At 40.0% G+C, this 17159-nt stretch overlaps 1 protein-coding gene across 10 annotated transcripts in view; it reads right to left on the reverse strand.

The window, feature by feature from the left end:
• The window catches only part of ZNF217 (zinc finger protein 217), a 115416-nt gene that overhangs the window by 9970 nt on the left and 88287 nt on the right, over positions 1 to 17159 (reverse strand). For 5 of the 10 annotated variants that reach the window (XR_005824929.1, XM_040576127.1, XM_040576119.1 and 2 more), the window contains one exon: positions 1904 to 3693. Coding sequence is in view for 9 of the 10 variants with exons in the window: in XM_040576127.1 (XP_040432061.1) it covers positions 1904 to 3302 (1399 nt within the window). In the remaining variant the exon portion in view is untranslated. The other 5 variants (XM_040576123.1, XM_040576124.1, XM_040576125.1 and 2 more) reach the window with 5 other exon arrangements.

Below are 17159 nucleotides of genomic sequence, written 5' to 3' on the forward strand. Positions count from 1 at the left end.
TCAAAGAAGAAAAAACATCTAATTATCTTTAATGATCTGCAGCAGAGAATGGCCTATGTCAAAGCTTCATGGAGGTTATAAGCTGTATTCTTATCTTAAGGGGAACGCTTCAATCAGTGGATCATTTGGACTGCAAACCTGCTCTGAGCACCGTGACACAACACAGGGACTTGTTCTGCAGGAAGAAGGTGGGGAGGAAGACTGCTTCTTTTCTTTGTTATAATAATTCAGTGCTAATCAATGGAGTGCTTGCCTGTATAACAACTGCCTTAGCTTTGATGAGCAATCTTTCACTAGAAGCACGAATGGTTAAGCTTCGACAAACAGGAAAGTGTCGGGGTTGCTAGTTCTGAGAGGCATGTTTTCAAGGAACAAATTCACAGATAAACTGTTTTCACTCAAGTGTAAGCAGCAGTAATTACCACTGGAGGGCGGCAAGTACAGCACAATGTCTAAGAAGAAAGGGGAGAAAACTTCCACACAAGATACCAGTCACATCAACATGATTTTTTTGGCAGGTTGAATTGTAAAGACATCAAGACAACTTAAGTAAAATACCCAAGTCAAAGCTAACTAGAATGCTACAGCGGGAATAGAAAGAAGGAAACGTTTTCCTTGACTAAGATGTTAAAAGCCATGACAGACAGCTTAAAATGGTTCTCTACAGTTCCTATGTGTTGGAAAGCTTCCATACTGCAAATGCTAAGCATGGCTAAACTCTGGCTAAGAAGAGCCATAGCTGTTTTAAACAAACAGATAATGTCTCAATAAGCATGACTCAGCATCGCACAATGAGAGCTGTTGTCGTTTTGGACAAGACCAAGAAACAAAACAAGCAAGCTAACATTAGGTAATGATTTTATTCCTTCATTACTGGAGGCAAAATAAAGGGCTGCACATTACCAGAAACGGAAAACTCAGTCGTGCGTGCCAGGACATTCTGTACATTATGTCTTTTCTTGAGATTATGCAAGTGTCTGTTCTTTAAAGGCAGACTCGAAGCGTGTCACACACAAGAGTGCTAGATTAGCTACAAGTCTTTTTGCTACTCCATTTTGTCCCCAGACATGCAAGCTTTTTCAATTAAGGAATCATTTAGCATCACTATCACATTTTTCCAGAGACAGTGAGATTCAAAATTAGTCCTGGGTAACATGGATTGAGTCCATCTACTCTGTCAAAGAGAACTGCTAGCAACCCTTCAAGGAAAAATAGTTAAATATATTCCTCTTACATATAGTGTCCACATATTAATAGCCTGTATGCTTGCCCTTACACAACTAATTTAAAGTAGTTTGTTCTGACATTTAGCCTTTCAAGTTACATGCCCTTCAAAATAAGCATGCAACCTGCAGATGGATAGAAAAAAAGTTTAATAGAAAAAAGTTTGGAATTATTCTTCACTTCTCAGGATCCCAATAGCTGCTAATCTTGAGCACTGGACATTTTTCTGCCCTTTCTTACAAGATGCAGAATAAAGTGTGAAAAATGCAATGACTTCAGAAATATTACTCGTAAAATCACGTGCTGGACAAGAATGTAACTGATATGCAGTACTCAAAAATATTCAGTAAAACTATGAATCTTACAGGCGTGTGGGGGACAACACAAGACAGACTTTTTCTAGACAGATTGTTATTAAAAGTATTTCAATTTTTCAAGAAACCCAAATCATAACTGCAAGAAGGCCCAACACAGCTTCAAAGATCTTAAAACATTGCTGTTGGGACAATTGTTTCCTTCTCTTCTCTCTTTTCCCCTTCTCCCACCATAGCATTTCATATCTCAGGGCAAGTTTTGAAAAAGATATCTGAGAAAGACTAGATCCATTTTTGGCTTTAAACAACTCCTGAACTGTATAGCAACAGCCAGTTCAATCTCATGTCTCAAAAAATCTGCTCACCTAGATTAAGTGTTTCCGGAAGGCCGTCTTCAGATCCATCTTCAGACCCTCCTTCCATTCGCTCTGCTGCTCCATTTTCATCCAGACTTGCCATTATATCATTACAGCAAGTCCTCGAAGCAGCTGAAGTCTCTCCATCAGTCCGCCTGTCTCTCTTATGCACTCTGGAATGAAGGACTAGCTGGTGGTATGTTCTGAAGGCTTTACCACACTCTGAACAGTGTGTTGGTTTCTCTTTGTTCTGGGACAATTTAGAATCCATCTCCATAGAAGGCACTTCACCACTGGGATGTTTCAATTTGTCTTGGGATAAATTACTATTCCCTGTATAACTGCCGTTTTTATTTACTTTTGACTTCCCTGTAGTTTCAGTCTGGCTACCTTTACTTGCATTCCATATTTCACCAAGTTCTTCTTTATCAGAAGAGGAATCATCATTATCTGTACTTCCTTCTTGCCCTGGTTCTTTAATTTGGCCATGCCCAACTGCAACTTTACCTTTGGTAGCCAGCTGCCATGCTTGATATGTATTGAATGGATCTAGTTCAGCTATCCATTTCACAGGTTTTTGTGATTTGTCATTTTCTGAAACCAAGTTTGGTCTTAAATTCAAGAATCGCAGAAATTCTTCTCTTTGAGTTGTTTCTTCTGGATTAGATTCACCAGTCACTTGGGGACTTTCACCATTGGGTACTGATTCTTTGGTGTGCACTTTACTGTGCTCAATTAGAGTCTCTTTATTGAGAAATAGGAAGCCACAAACCATACAAATTTTGTAAGGTGACGTTACATTTTCAGTTACATGCTCCTGCACCACCTCATTTATTGTTATTGGGCTTTCAGAACCTTGTTGGAGCTTGTTTCTAGAACCTGGCTTTCCAGTATGAGTTCTCATGTGATTTTTGAGGAACCACGGCTCTTTAAATCTTCTTCCACATACATTACACCAATATGTGAAGGAATCTTTATGCTTTTTCATGTGTGCCTCGACATCAAAAGCCTCATCAAATGTTTGTCCACAAACTTCACAACTAAGTTCTTCACTGTCTTTTTCATTGTTTGGAGAAGGCAAATTTGTTCTTACTTGACATTTATCTAGAGGACTAAGGTACTCTGCTTCGACACGCAGGACAGCTGGTTCACAAAGAGTGGGCCTATGTTGAGTTAAAACATGCTTACCAAGTTCTTCAGGATGTTTAAAAGTCTCATCACAAAACATGCAGTCCAGAGGCATACATCCCTCAGCTTGCATGAGAAACTTTTCTTGCAAGCTTTTGTAAGAAATGGTATTTGTTCCTTTTATTGTCATTGAGGCATCATTATTCTCCATCTGTGCACCAACGGTACTGGCTATTCCATCCGGTCCATCCATGTATGCCAAGAGAGGCTGAGTTGGCATGTTTCCTGCGTTCTGTTCCCTATTACGTGTTTTAATGTAAGGTTTCAGTTCTTTGGGGGATGTTCACTGATCACAATAAGGACACTTGTAAAGTTCTCCAACATGTGCTTGCAAGTCTGCTAAGCTAAAAGACCTCTGCCAGGAAAAAGATTTGTTTTCCACAAGCAAAAGATTATTTCTTTTTCATTTTTGTCCGTGTTCAGACATCACTGAAAGCATATCCATTGGTTCTCTCAGTGACTGAATGAGGTTTCTTGAACTATTTCTTCTGATTTTTCAGGTCTGTAGAAACAGTCAGTTGCACTTAGTTTTTCCGTACAAACATTTCAAATAGTTGCATTGAGCAAAATATACTCAAGGACAAGTTCAGTGCCACAAAGAACTCCAGCACCTGAAAAAGAGTGAAAGTAGTCAGTAAGACTTATCAAAAGTAAAGGAAAGCATTGTCTCCTAAATAAAGAACTTTAGGACTAGAGAACTACTGAATGCTCTCGAACACAGCAGGCATACTTTACTAGTCAATGTGGGACAGGTAGAAGATGCTCATCAATTTTCTACCTACCACAGTTGAAATAAACAGTATGGTCTTTAACATCCATCTATTCCATTAGTTTGGCCTACTGCTTTGAGATTGTTAATAAATAAAGAATTGCTTTTATATATCTACTCTTATTCATCTACATAAAGCGGCTGAAACCATATTTCAATCTGTGCATTAACTGAATTCGTGACAAATGCAGCAAGCCAAAGTAACCTTTCCAAGAACCTGCGAAACCAGAGTTTAGAGGCAGGGTAAAACTGCTCATCTGTTTAGTAATAGCTGTTGAGCAACCAGCCCACCATCACCACCCCTCGCCAAGATTAGACAGCTTGGAATTAGCATTCATAGTTCTAGTACACAATAAGTGTAAGTACAAATCCTTGCATTAACAGCTATTCTTTAATACCACGACTCAGAGCTTTTAATATCATCCACAGATTTACAACCTTTGACACAATTTGATCAACTCAAATTTTGAAGTGGCCTAATGATACAGTTTCTTGACCAGTAGTTTAGTATTTAAAATCATCCAAGAGGCCACTATTACACTTAGAAAGGAAATGCTTCCAATTTCAAATTGTGTACAACAGAAAGTGTTTGATTTTATTCCAAAGTGAAAGGTTCAGATTCCACAGGATTTAAAAGGGTTATGATACACTTAATCACATCTCCATAAGAACTATTGGGTCTGCTATCAGCAATTAATGGCTGCCACTCTTAGGGTTGTCAAATTATAGTTTTGGAGTTCAGGATTCTTCTTGATCAAATTTGGGGGTAAAGAAAAGGTTTACCAGAATAATACACGACCATATAAATTGAATGGGAAATGCGCCTCATCTCAGGATGTTTCCAAAGGCATGAATATCTAATGAAAAGAATGCATTTAAAATTTGACTCAAGCCTCAAACTTTCACAAATTATTTCATAAGAGACAGCTGGCTAGTGATTCACATTACTTGAATTAATGTCTCAGAACACAATATGCTCTATAGCTCGTATAGCAGAAGACAGTACAAGCAAAGTAGTTTTTTTGTTTAATTTCCTCTGGACTTCCACTTCTGCATTGTTACATTTGGGTAGAAAATTGAAACTTTTTGCTTTGTTTCAGCCAAAGAAGAGGTAGCCATTCAAAGCACAGCCCTGACAGAGTTCAGGCTACAGAGACTTTCACAACAGGCAGTGGTAGCACACAAAGACACAGCTACCAACCCAGCTGAGGTTACCTTCTCCAGCCTTTTCTGATCAAGAGTCCCACTCAGACAGCAAATTTGTCTTAAGCCATTACATCTCAAAGCCATTTCTGTAGAAATCAACCACCAGAAGTTGACCTGTTTATACAGGTCAGTGGCCCCAACAGGTTTGCCAGACACAGATGACACTCCCACAACCAGTACCTCTGCAGCCATCAGCTGGGGAGGGGGGAACAGGACCTTCAACTCACTGAAGCCAAAAGGCAACTACCTCAGACCCTGGGTTTGGTAAGCCTTCAGCTATACTAGAAACCTTGTCTACCACTGAACAGTCAATCCCAGGTAAAATAACCACCAGGGAAAGGAAACACGACAACACATTGCTAGGAGCATTAGGTCCAACCTCTCAAACACTTCATCTCATTGCACTATAGCCTGGTCCTGAGTATGTCTTAGTTTTAATTTGCAAAGTTAGCTCCTCTTCTGCCTCCGCGGAGACAAAAAATGTAACCTAATGAAGATGGATTAAAAAAAAATCACCCAAATGCCAACACAGAATAAAATAACTGTTGCCAACTGCTTGTATTCCATCTTTTTCCTTCATTTCCAGGGCTTAATCTGCTCATTGTCCAGTCATCTAACCAAGGTCTAGACAACAATTCGATTCAGTACCAAGAACCCATAGTGGTCCTTTCTAGCTTTTTTAAAGCCACATTGTTTCAGGACTAGATCAAAAACTCAAAACAGAAGTAGACTGGAGGGTAGGGGTAGAAAGCATAAGAGGGAACAAGCTACAGGCTGACAGGTTGATGACAACAGAACCCAAATTTTCTGCAGCCAAAATCTCCGACTCTGGCCTTTATCCCCATTTACAGTTTAATCACGGCCATGATTAACACTTCCTCTTTTCATAATGACTCAAAAACCTTCTGTAGTAGGCAGCTTCAGTCTGTGGTGCAACACTTCTGAATTGCTTCTGCTGTGGCCTTCACTTTTGCCTTGCTATCTTCCTCACTCACTTCTGACTTTCTGGCTTTCAATCGGCCCTAACAGGCAGGTGGAGAAGCTATCACAAAAGTCTGAAGCTGAAGTATTCAAAAAGTTTTCCCTTCCTGTAAAGCATAAGGAAAAACATATCAAAGAGTAATGGTTAGCATGTTTTACTTCATGTTTCAACTTGCTGTTTCATTCTGTTTCTACTGTAGTTTTAGGAGGTATTTTTACACAACGGGATAACATGCTGTGGCAGAGCTCGTGTGCATAGATGGTGGCTATCTGCCTGAAAATAATTTATTTGCAAACTAAAAATGAACAGCCACTTTGAAAGACTCCTAAACACCTATAATGAATATCAAGGCAAGATAAAAACTGAACTTAATGCACTTCCTTTCAGAGACACAGGTAAGTGCTCTGCAGCAATAGATGTAAAATCATCCCACACAAAGGCCACAGGCACTTTGGGACAAAGTCAGACCCAAAGGCCAGTGCCTCTGCAGTCCCACGTACCAAATTGCTGAGAGTCATCATCAACCATTACCTCGCCGTCTAGGAATACAGAAAATGCCAGTCTGTTACTCTCCCCACTTTGTGGCATTACAACATACACACAACAGACAGAGCAACCAGAATGAAGTCACTGTGGAGAAAACACAGATGAAAGCCATCAGAAATCCCCATGCAGTCCCGTCCTCCACAGAAAGGTATTTCAGCATTCTGGGGTGAGATGAGGGTAGAAGGGGCATCCTTGTAATAGGAGCCACCACACGTTTCCACTCAAACCTAGCCTAGGATAATAGAAACATTAAGAAAAAAAACATTTCAAGATTATTAGAATTTAAGAGACTGGCATGGATCAAATCTAGAAACTGCCCTAGTTTGGTCACTGATGCATATGAAATGAACCTCAAACGATTGACAACATTTTATCTGGCAAGCTCTTGGGAAGTTGGTCCACTTCAATCTCACCTCATCTCACTGTATCAAAGTGTAAAAATTACTGAATTGTAAAAAAACGGAGCCTGTCCTCACAACTGCATGTGCAAATACCAAGTATATAACTAACACATGGATCATGAGAGGAGTTTGGGTCCAAGTTTTATCGGGTATTGATAGACTAGAACAAATCCTTTGAAGAATTCTTCCATGGCTCTTCAGAGCTCCGTATCTCATCCACTGACCCATGTTAGCTGCTGAATGCTTTTCAAGCTTTCACTTTGTTAACAGAAGGCTCAGAACACTTTTGAAGAACTGGGCACAGCTCATCCTCTAGGCAGCACTGCAAAGCAGAGCAAGATATTCCTGTTTTAGAATCCAAACGCCTAATTGCAGCTCAGACAACTATTTTTCTCTTGGGTGTACCATTATATACAGGAGATAATACCTATAGACAGGAAAAACCCTTCAGGTAGAATTTCTAAAGAAAACTGCAGATGCAACTAGACAAAATTATAACCAAACAAAAGAAAAAAGACCCTACTATTACAGTCAGAAGGTGACTTTTTCCAGGTGAGATGGAAGACTAGCTTTATTTCTGTATCCAGTGATTTCATATTTCATTCTGATTAGACAAACAGCTTGTAAAAGGGGCTCTTACTGTTTAGACAAGCTAATGCATGCTTAAACTGCAAGCTGAATATCTGCACTACAATTTTATCCATTATTTGAAAAAAAAAAAAAAAGACTTTTCTTCCTAGTGAAGATAATAATATGCCTTGGATTTGAGGATCAAAAAATGCTGATTAATTACATTCCTGTTATTCAAAACTCTCTGCGTAGCAGCAAAACTGTAAAGAGTTGCCTTAATTCCATGTTATTGCTTACTTGGGAAAGTAGACAACCTGCAGTCTAGAGGGGCACTGTAACTATTTATGTCTGAAAGTCTGTACATTGGCTCAAAAAAAAAAATTGCAGTACCTGGGGTAGCTTCTGTAGTCTTTCACTTTCAGAAGACAAAAGGTCAGGGGAGAGAAGTGAAGAACAGGACACAATACCAGTGTCCAACAGCCAGAGGTCTTGAGTAAAGAGCAGACTACAACAGGAAACCCCTTGGTCCCAATAGCTGTAGAGAAAGCTCTAAGTTTGCTGCAGATTAACTCAAAGTTGAAAACAGAGGCTGACTATCCCTCCCCCCTCACATTTCAGTGAGTCAATAAATCTTCTGACCTCCCTGGTCACCATTTGTGGATGACAACGTGCACCTCCAGCAGAGCCCCAGGCCCACCGGTACAAGCAGCAGGGAGGAACTCGCCTTGCCCAGGCTCCAGGTGAGTCCTTCTCCCCCAAGGATGCCATCTACTTGGCTTTATCCTGCCAACAAAACCCAGAGCCGTTCACAGGAGTCAGAGTTGGCTATGTGGTCTTCGGTCAAATATTTTAACACGTTTACAGCCATAACCATTGTATGTATAAACACCACAAAATGTATATAAATAAAAATTGAGCTGGACAGATGAGAACATCTTTCCATTGCGCTTGCCACACCACCTAATAACCACACCAAAAAGCTGCTGCATCTAAATAGATTATTAGAGCTGACAAAGTTTTAATTAAGTGCCTGTAGAGAAGTTTAATTTATTTTTATTAAATTACACAACTAAAGACTACATGTTACAGTCTCAAAGATTTCTTTGGGAAATGACCGATCAGTAGTAATTTTATTGCATTTCTACTTCCTGCATTTCAAAACGTCCATGAATATGTAATAAAAGTTCTAGACACACCTTTCAGAGAACAGCAAAGTCCAACCACATTTCTTGCTTCAAACACTACAGAGCTCTGGGAGTAGAAGTTACATAGCTGGTAGCAGGACAAACAACTAAACCTTGTGAGTTGTGTGCTAGCAAAACTGACTGCTGCTTAACTGCAAGAAGCAAACCCCACCAATTACAGAAGTTAACCTAGCTGCTGCAACAGTTTCTTAAAAACAGAAGTGAGAAAACTAGAAGCTACAGCTAGGAGATAAGTGACACTTGGGTTACTTCTGTATCTCCTACGCAAGATGTACTCAGAGGACAACCTCAGCAACCTGCTGGCAGGTCCTTAAGCTCAAGGCCAGTAGTGAAGCTGGCACTGCTGGACGGACGGACGGACACCCAGATTCTTTTGCCATACCGCTGAAGTTCAGAGGGCTCGAGTGCCCCACAGCCCCGTGCCAGCAGACAGCCCTGCCTCGCCAGCACGCGGGCGAGTAGCCACCCCGCAGAGTAGCCACCTTCACTTGTACTAGGTGTATTGGCACTCCAGGAACATGCATGTAAAGGAATTCCACCTGCTTTCAAAGTTTTTCTTCAATTCTCCTCAGTTTCAAGAGGTCAGAGTCACTGAACATGATTTTTTTTCCCCTCTTGGCACGTTTATACCTCAAAACAGGTCCCTCCTCTTCGACGCTGCTAATGAGAGATCCTATACTGATGAGTGCTTATTGGAAACCACTGACGAGTTCTTTAACCATCTTTTTTATTTCAATCTAAAACTTCTGCTTTTGCAGAATAGCTGTTCCAGTTCTGCCTGATGAACATAGATAAAATGAAGCAATTAACCACTTTTTCCTTATTGAAACCTCCACCCTTTGCTTGCAAACAAAAGCCACCTTATGGAGATTATTTATTTTGGCTGGGCACATCTACAGTCGGGGCAGTATTGATCATAGAATAGCTTGTGCATAACTAAATACAACTTCTCATTTTTTTAGAGCTAAGGCTGAACTTAGCTTAGAGTTTTCTTTAAGATTACATCCATCTCATTGCACATAGTAAGGCAGTTGCACCACACCAAGTGCACATAGAAGACACTAAGCAGAAATACCACCCCCAAGTAGTCACTAACAATATTCAAGAGCTCCCAGCTCTGAAGATAGTATGTGCAGCACCCTAACGTTGCTCATGTAGTGCTTGCAGAACCCACCAGTGACAAGAGCTCCGTGGTGCCACCACCACTGGTGTGCTGCGCCTTCACAAGCCCCTCCGCTTAGTCAGAAAGCGAGGCAAGAAGTCATTGCGGGGTGCTATGACTAACTCGCCAATTGCTCTGAAATGTTAGTCGAGTTCCCAGAGATCCACAGCGTGAAATTCCAACGTTGACTCTACAGGTGCTTGGACTTCAGTCAAGTACACATTGCCCTTCCTACTTTTAGGAAAGCCGTGTGTCACACCTCATGCAGTAAGCTGTTCTCCCATATCAGACATATGTCTTCCCTGCCTCAGTTTGAAGAAATGGCAGCCCCTAAACCCAGGGAAGGCAACAAGTCATATGTTCCATGGACTGAGACCTGATTTCTGAGTACAATGCCCATCTGCCTGCGACTCACGCTGAACACTGGAAAGCTATAAAAGTCAGCCCAGATAAAGCATTATTTTGCAGAACAGCAGAAGAGTCAGCTTTTCTTCATAACACTACATGAAGCCAATAACTTACTCTTCATTACTTTGTGTCCTATTGCTTTCTAGGGAAGGGAAGAGCTACTCCCTTCTCTCTTTTCACTGTAAATCATTTTAACAACTTCCCAGTACATTTCTTTGTTAACGGAGGAGCGTGTGAATACACCTAGCACAGCTTCTCAACCACGAATTTTTCTGCCAAGTGTTCAAGTACAAAAATGTTCTTAAATAAAAGTTTGTTAACAGTTCATTCTGATAAAGAACTAACACGAGTACTTTAAAGGAAATGGAGATCTAGCGGGAGGAAGGGGAGGAAGAGAGTTGTTTGTTTCAGTTGCAGGAAAAGATCAAAATGAAGACGTTCAGGTTGAAAAGAGAACATAAAAGATGACCACAAATTGGAATTTCCACTCCCTAAATGCTGCACACACTTAAGTCTTCATCCTTCAGGCTTGAAGTTTTCAAAGTTATCTTAAACTTCAATTCTTGGAGGGGTTTTCATGGTTTATCTTTTCATTCTCTCTAAAAGAAAGGCTATTCTATTTCCCTCAGTTACAGGACCTTCTCACACAACTAGAGCTTTCCAATGCAGTGAAACTAAGACAATTCACAAAAAGCAGACCTAAAGGAACAAGTCGTACACCAGAATGCAAGAATGTTACTACCCAGGCATTTCTCCACAAACACTTTAGAAAGATTTTGAATTGAAAGCTCTTTTGTAGCCAGATAAGACAGATCCACATGCAAATCCTTTCCCCCCCTGAAGTCTAGCAAACAGGATTTTAATCACCAGTGGAAAATAACTAGTAGTTAATAATGAACAATATTAGGAAAACTCCCTCCTCCCCCCCCCCCATTTCAGACATCTATACTAATAGAAACAAAGGATATCCTTTCTCTAAAAAACCTTTTCCTGCGGAGTCCCTTTTTCTTTAAGGCTATATGTCTAACTGTTTTGGCAGAGGATGGATGAGCTGAATGCATCGCCCTCAGTGAACTGAATGCCTCTTCTATCGAAAGATGTAATTATTCCTTTTAAAGCAGAGAACATATAAGCTTGCATCACTTTGCACATGTTTTTCCTCCACTGAGCAAGAGCAAATATAAAAGAGACTAATTCTTGGCATTAAAGGAGGAAGTGCTACAAGTAAGTATTGACTTTTGAAGTTAGAAGAACTGCTCTAACGGCCAGATTTTTCTCTTTTCCCCCTCCCTCTGATTAGGAGAGAATTTCTCAGGAACCACAAAAGCAAAGTGTACTTTGGACAATATGAAGGAGCCAATACCTGGCGTGGAAGGGCTGAAAGACAAGAGCAATCCCATTTTAAATAAGTCTGGGACACATTTCACCACCACCATATGATGCAACTTCATTAAATTAAGAAGTTACACACACTTAAACTGGCAATGACCCCTTACCTTACAAAACAGTTTATTGTTCTCTCCACAACAGGTAAAGACTCTCGGTGCAGCAAGAGATACATTTTTATTGTCGAGTCAGTCTCGCCTTACATAAACCGCCTTATATGTTTAGCTTTGGTTTCCATTTGAAAGAAGGTATTTTCAGAGACCTTAACAGCAAATTTAATTTACTTATTTATTTTTAACACTTCTTGGCAGAAGCATGTTAGATCTCTCCAGCAGCCACCACTACAAAGAAGTGGTAAATTCAGAGTTTACCAAATCAGACAATTCCTTACTACTCACGAGCCTGCAGTTCCTCTGTAGCAATTATAGGGACGTTGCATCCCTTTGGGCAGCAAAGGTGAAATAACAGGAAAAGAGATCCTTTGTTATTCCTGAATTTGAGAGTAGTAGTCACTTCCAAAGAGCTCACTTTGTCCAGGTCATTAGTCTTCCCTAGTCCTCTCACCTGATTTCAACTCTGAATCTAACTCTCACCCAGCACAGTTTAAGCCCCTGTACTTTGGGAGAAAAAAAGCAGCAGCTTTTTACCCCTCCCCTCTGCAGCAGGCTGACTTCAAAGTTGTCACTTTGAAGATATCCACAAGTGTATATTAGCAAAAATCAGTCCTGAAAGATGGAAAAAGGTACACAGCCTGATGGAAAGACATTTACTGCTACTCAAGTCATCCCCTGGCATAGCATCTGAAGATACTAAAATAGAAGTGTGCTAGAAATAGACATTTCAAATCGCTGCCTCCTTTATTCCGTGCAGGTGGGAGCTCTTCCAGAGGCCAGCACCAACTGATGGAGACTCGATTCTTAGTTCCCTGGCATCACATTATACAACACTATTGGACTGAAGGGATGTATGAGATGGGATAGTGCACCTCACTGGGCTTCAAGGTGCCACGCTATCCTAGAAACAAGAGTCAGCATTCACAAGAAATTGACCTTTCTGAAAACAGGAAATAAGCAGAGGTTTCTTATATGAAATTTTACTAGCATTTAAAAAAGGTTAGAAATGAGCACTAAAGCTAAACAAAAGCAGTGGTTTCTCCAGACCACCTTTATGCCCATTTTCCTAACAGTGCACTATGTAACTACATACATCACATGTTTTGGAGCACATCTGATTTGCTTCTTCCTACCTGTGTAAGAGAAGAAACAGAGGCTGACATAACCCCAAAGGTCCCACCCAATCAGCTCCCAACCACCACAATAAGCATAAGCACGATACAAGGGCCTTTAACTCCCTACAGTCGCTGATGTCAGAGGCAAACTGCTCTACACTTTATTACACAGAAAAATGCAAGTGTACCTGTTGTGCATAAACAAACTCAGACTTTGATACTTTAGTTACATAAAATCTTTAGCACATAGAAAATCACTACCCAGTCAATTATTCACTTATATGTGGACAGGTTTCTGCTCAAATCTCTAAGTCACACTGATCTACATAGATTTTCCTGCATATTTTAACTACATTTCCTCTTCTACTTTCTTTTGAAATTCCCAAGGCAGTCTGAGTACTAATTCCTTCTCCTGCAACACACTCACAGACATTGTGAGTACATAAACAAGTATGTCTCTTTTTGCATTTATACCTCACTTCCCCCAGCACCCACCCTGGTTTACTTTGAAACTTGATGTCAGTTCCTATCACACCACTGAGCCTGTTCCCTCCCCTCCCACCCCCCCCCGCACTGAAAGAAAAGAAAAGAAAAGAAAAAGAGAAAAAGAAGGGGAAGAATCACAAGAGCAGCTAGATTTATAAGCTATAAACTACCCTGAGCGAAGTCATATGATTGTAACAGTAGAAATTTTAATATATTTTTCTCCTGTTGGCATAAGTTTTTACCAGCAATAAAACAAAATTTGGGAATATCACTAAAAAAAAAAAGTTGATGTTTAAAACCAAATCTTTGTGTTTGGTTTTAAAACCAAAGCCTTGTGTTTGGAGGTACAGAAAAAGCCAGGCAAATTTAGCTTGGAAAAGTGTGCCTTTTTTTAAATCTTAAAATACAACACATTGAGAATCTTACACAGCTTGGTCATATCCTTTTCCTTACTTTTGTCTTCAGTTGCAAATCTCTTGTGGTATGAGTCACATCTCTCTAAAAGCATGCTTACAGTAGTCAGCAGAATCCCCTGATCGTATTCATGCGCCACAAAGAAAAAAACTGTTCAACTTTTTGGTTACTAAAGTTACCTTAAAGTGGGGGGTCAAGGGTCATCAGAAACGACCCCGAGTCCATTAAAAGCAAATAGTAGTTTGAAATTAATGCAGTTATGAGATGCGGAAAGAGGATCTTACTGGAATGCTGATGTTCTAAATCCAGAGTCTCAAAAATAAGAGGGCTGAGCTGGCAAATGGCAGCCCTGCTGTAGCTGAAATGTACTATCTTGCTATATTTAAAGACAATACCTCAACAGTTAAGTATTAGAACATTTTAAGTGAGATAAATAAGCATAAGACACAGGCAAATATCCTTGGTTATTTAATCATCCTGAAAGCAGGGTGGAAGTGTGAGGGGGAGTTCAAAGGTCAAACTCTTCTTTCAGCTGCTTGCAAAGAAAAGAAAGCTTAGCCCATTTTACCTTGGGGAGGAGAAGGGGGTACGGGGCTGTTCTTTCCATATGCCAGTGGTAGTTGCACATTTCATAACACAGGAAAGAGGGAGTGTATTTACATACCCAGAGCATGGAATCCTTTACCAGGACAATGAATTCCATATCAAGATTCAGGTTAGAAAGAGTTGGGACAAAAAAAGTCCCCAAGAACAAAGGGAAGTTAAAATTTACTTAACGTTTCCCCAGAGCTCCTTAGTTACAAAAATCTGAGAGTTTGTAATTAAGAGTTTATTGTAATCGCTGTTTTGAAAGTCAAGGGAAACTCAGAGTTCCCTTTTAAAATTATTTCCCCTGATCACAGTAATAACTTAGCACTCTGTTCATATAAAATGTGATATTAATCTAGCAACCCCGTTCTACATGAAAGTATAGCAGTAAGGGGAAGGTACTTTCTGAAGGTTAGAAGTGCTCAAAAAGGAATTTTTGAATGTGATCTCATGAAAGAGGAAGCCAAAATGAAGTAACCTTTCATAAGACAGTCTGATAAAGGTGCTAAAGTTTATTAGCTTCCCCTTTCCAGCCCCTGTGCTAAATCTTGCTCCCCCCACCCCTACCAAAACAAATGAAAAAAAATATTCACTTAAAATCAAGGAAAAAATCCTCTAATCCAAAGCCTGGAAGCCATTCTGTAAAGACTACTTAATACGAAACTTTGTTTACAAGATACAAATATAGTCCTCTTACCACATTCAAAACCAGAAAACATCCACTTATTTAAAGAAATACTTTTTCTATTTTGATCACCAAGAACGTAGGTACTCATTTTAAATGTAAATCCAGCCCAATAGTGCCATATGAATGTTTTAAATTCATGTATGATATGCACTGTTTAAGAATGTTTAAACAAAGGAAGTAGGAAAACCCTCAAAATACACAGTAAAACTTAATGACTTTAATTTAAAAATATATATACTGATTGCAGCATGGTAAAATTATTCTCTTATGCTTACAGCCAGTCTTCAGAAAGGCTAAGTGCAGGCAGTGTAATTCGTCCCACTGGAAATTCTGTATAAAACATCTACCTAAAATAAACAAGGCTTCTCAGCAAGAATCGTCAGCTGCCATTAAGGACACACCTTAAAGTTCTTACCACACAGTAACTAAACAAGTACAAACTAGTGGGGACTGTTTGCTACTTTTGTCTGAAAAGTTAATGAGATCAATTCACTCCGTAGTATCAGATCTGAAGGTAGTTTTCTTAAAAATGCAAGAGACAAAACAACCCCAAAACACGAATAGCCAGGACTCAGTGCCTGATGTGTTATCAGAATGCCTAAGGTTCTTGTAAACACGAATATAAATATTAACGTTTAAACCTGACACCACAGAATACTAGAAGGTAAAAATGCTTAACTGCTAGGAATACGAGTGCTCTGGTGCTGGCAGGCAGCTGTTGTTCCCCTGCCTTTTCTTTTGTTGTGCTTAATCTCATGTCAAGTCATTCAACCAACTCCAAAGCGATGAAGACATAATTGAACAACCTTAACTAAAAAACTGATCTACTGTTCTTAAATAGCCCGGTATATTGTTTAGCGATGCACAAAGACTTACATATTTTAAAAGAATCTCCAGAATTTAAGTCAGCAACTCCGGTGCCGGCAGAAGAGCTGCTGGCTGTAGGCCAAGCCAATCAATAATCCCTGTAATAACCACGTTTCTAAAGTTATTTGCTTTTCATATTCATCACCCTAACAAACTTAAAAGGCAGAACTTGAAAACTCACACCGATTGCAAGCGGGAGCCGAAAGAGAGAAAACCCGAATATTTCGCAGGGAATTACAGTATTGCTCCTTTTCAAAAGTGTTGCAGAAAGATCAGTGATCACAAAGCCACGTTCCTGCTACAGATCTTAAAATATTGACTCAGTTACAGAACTAGTTAAAGGGGAAGAAAAAAAAAAAAAAACGCCTCCTCCACCCTTTACCCCCTGCCCTCCCCTTCTGCCAAAGAATGCAGCTTATCCTCCTGATTTAAAACCGTCCTTCTGTGTTATCCCAGGAAACGCTTGAACATTGGGGTGGACATCCCGAATTAAAGTCTCAGCCGTGTTCCCAAACCTACAGGCAGTGGGAGCTCCTAGGAGCAATAAAACATGGCGTGAAAGCGCTCGCAAGCCATTGTCATAGCTCGGTGCTCCGATACCTTTGCAGACACAGAGCCAGCCCCCCCCCAAGCAAGGAGCATGTAAGCCCTGGTCAGCAAGTCAATGCCTGCTATTCAACTTGTAGTTAGGCGTTTTATTTCGGTGTCTTCCAGATCGTATCAGTCCTGCAGCTCAGGGCCTAATAAAATGTGAAGAATGATATGCTCGCTCTCTCGTTGCATCTGAAACTGCGTTATTTCCCTCTCTTCTTTTTCACACATTCTTACAAAAACTTCCCTTTTCACATACTTCTATAAGAAAACATTTCACTGCACCTACTTCAGTTCCTATTTCTATTTTCGATTTTCACTAGATGCTTCTGCTACTGCCTTCCCCTCAAACCCACTGGGTAGAAACTGATGGAGTTTTAAGCTCTCAAGGTCATTTCAGAAAGAGGAAAAAAAAAAAGTGTTGTTGCCTTAAAAAAAAAAAAAAAACTTTAAGCACACAAAAACCCTAAACTAAACCCCTTTCAGATCCAAACGCCTTTCATCAGCAGATCAATAACACAGCATAAAGATTGTTGTTCACCACCACTTCAAAACTATTACACTTCAATTCAGATACTTA

This window comes from Cygnus olor, chromosome 16 (assembly GCF_009769625.2).
Source record: "Cygnus olor isolate bCygOlo1 chromosome 16, bCygOlo1.pri.v2, whole genome shotgun sequence".
Lineage (NCBI taxonomy): Eukaryota > Metazoa > Chordata > Aves > Anseriformes > Anatidae > Cygnus > Cygnus olor.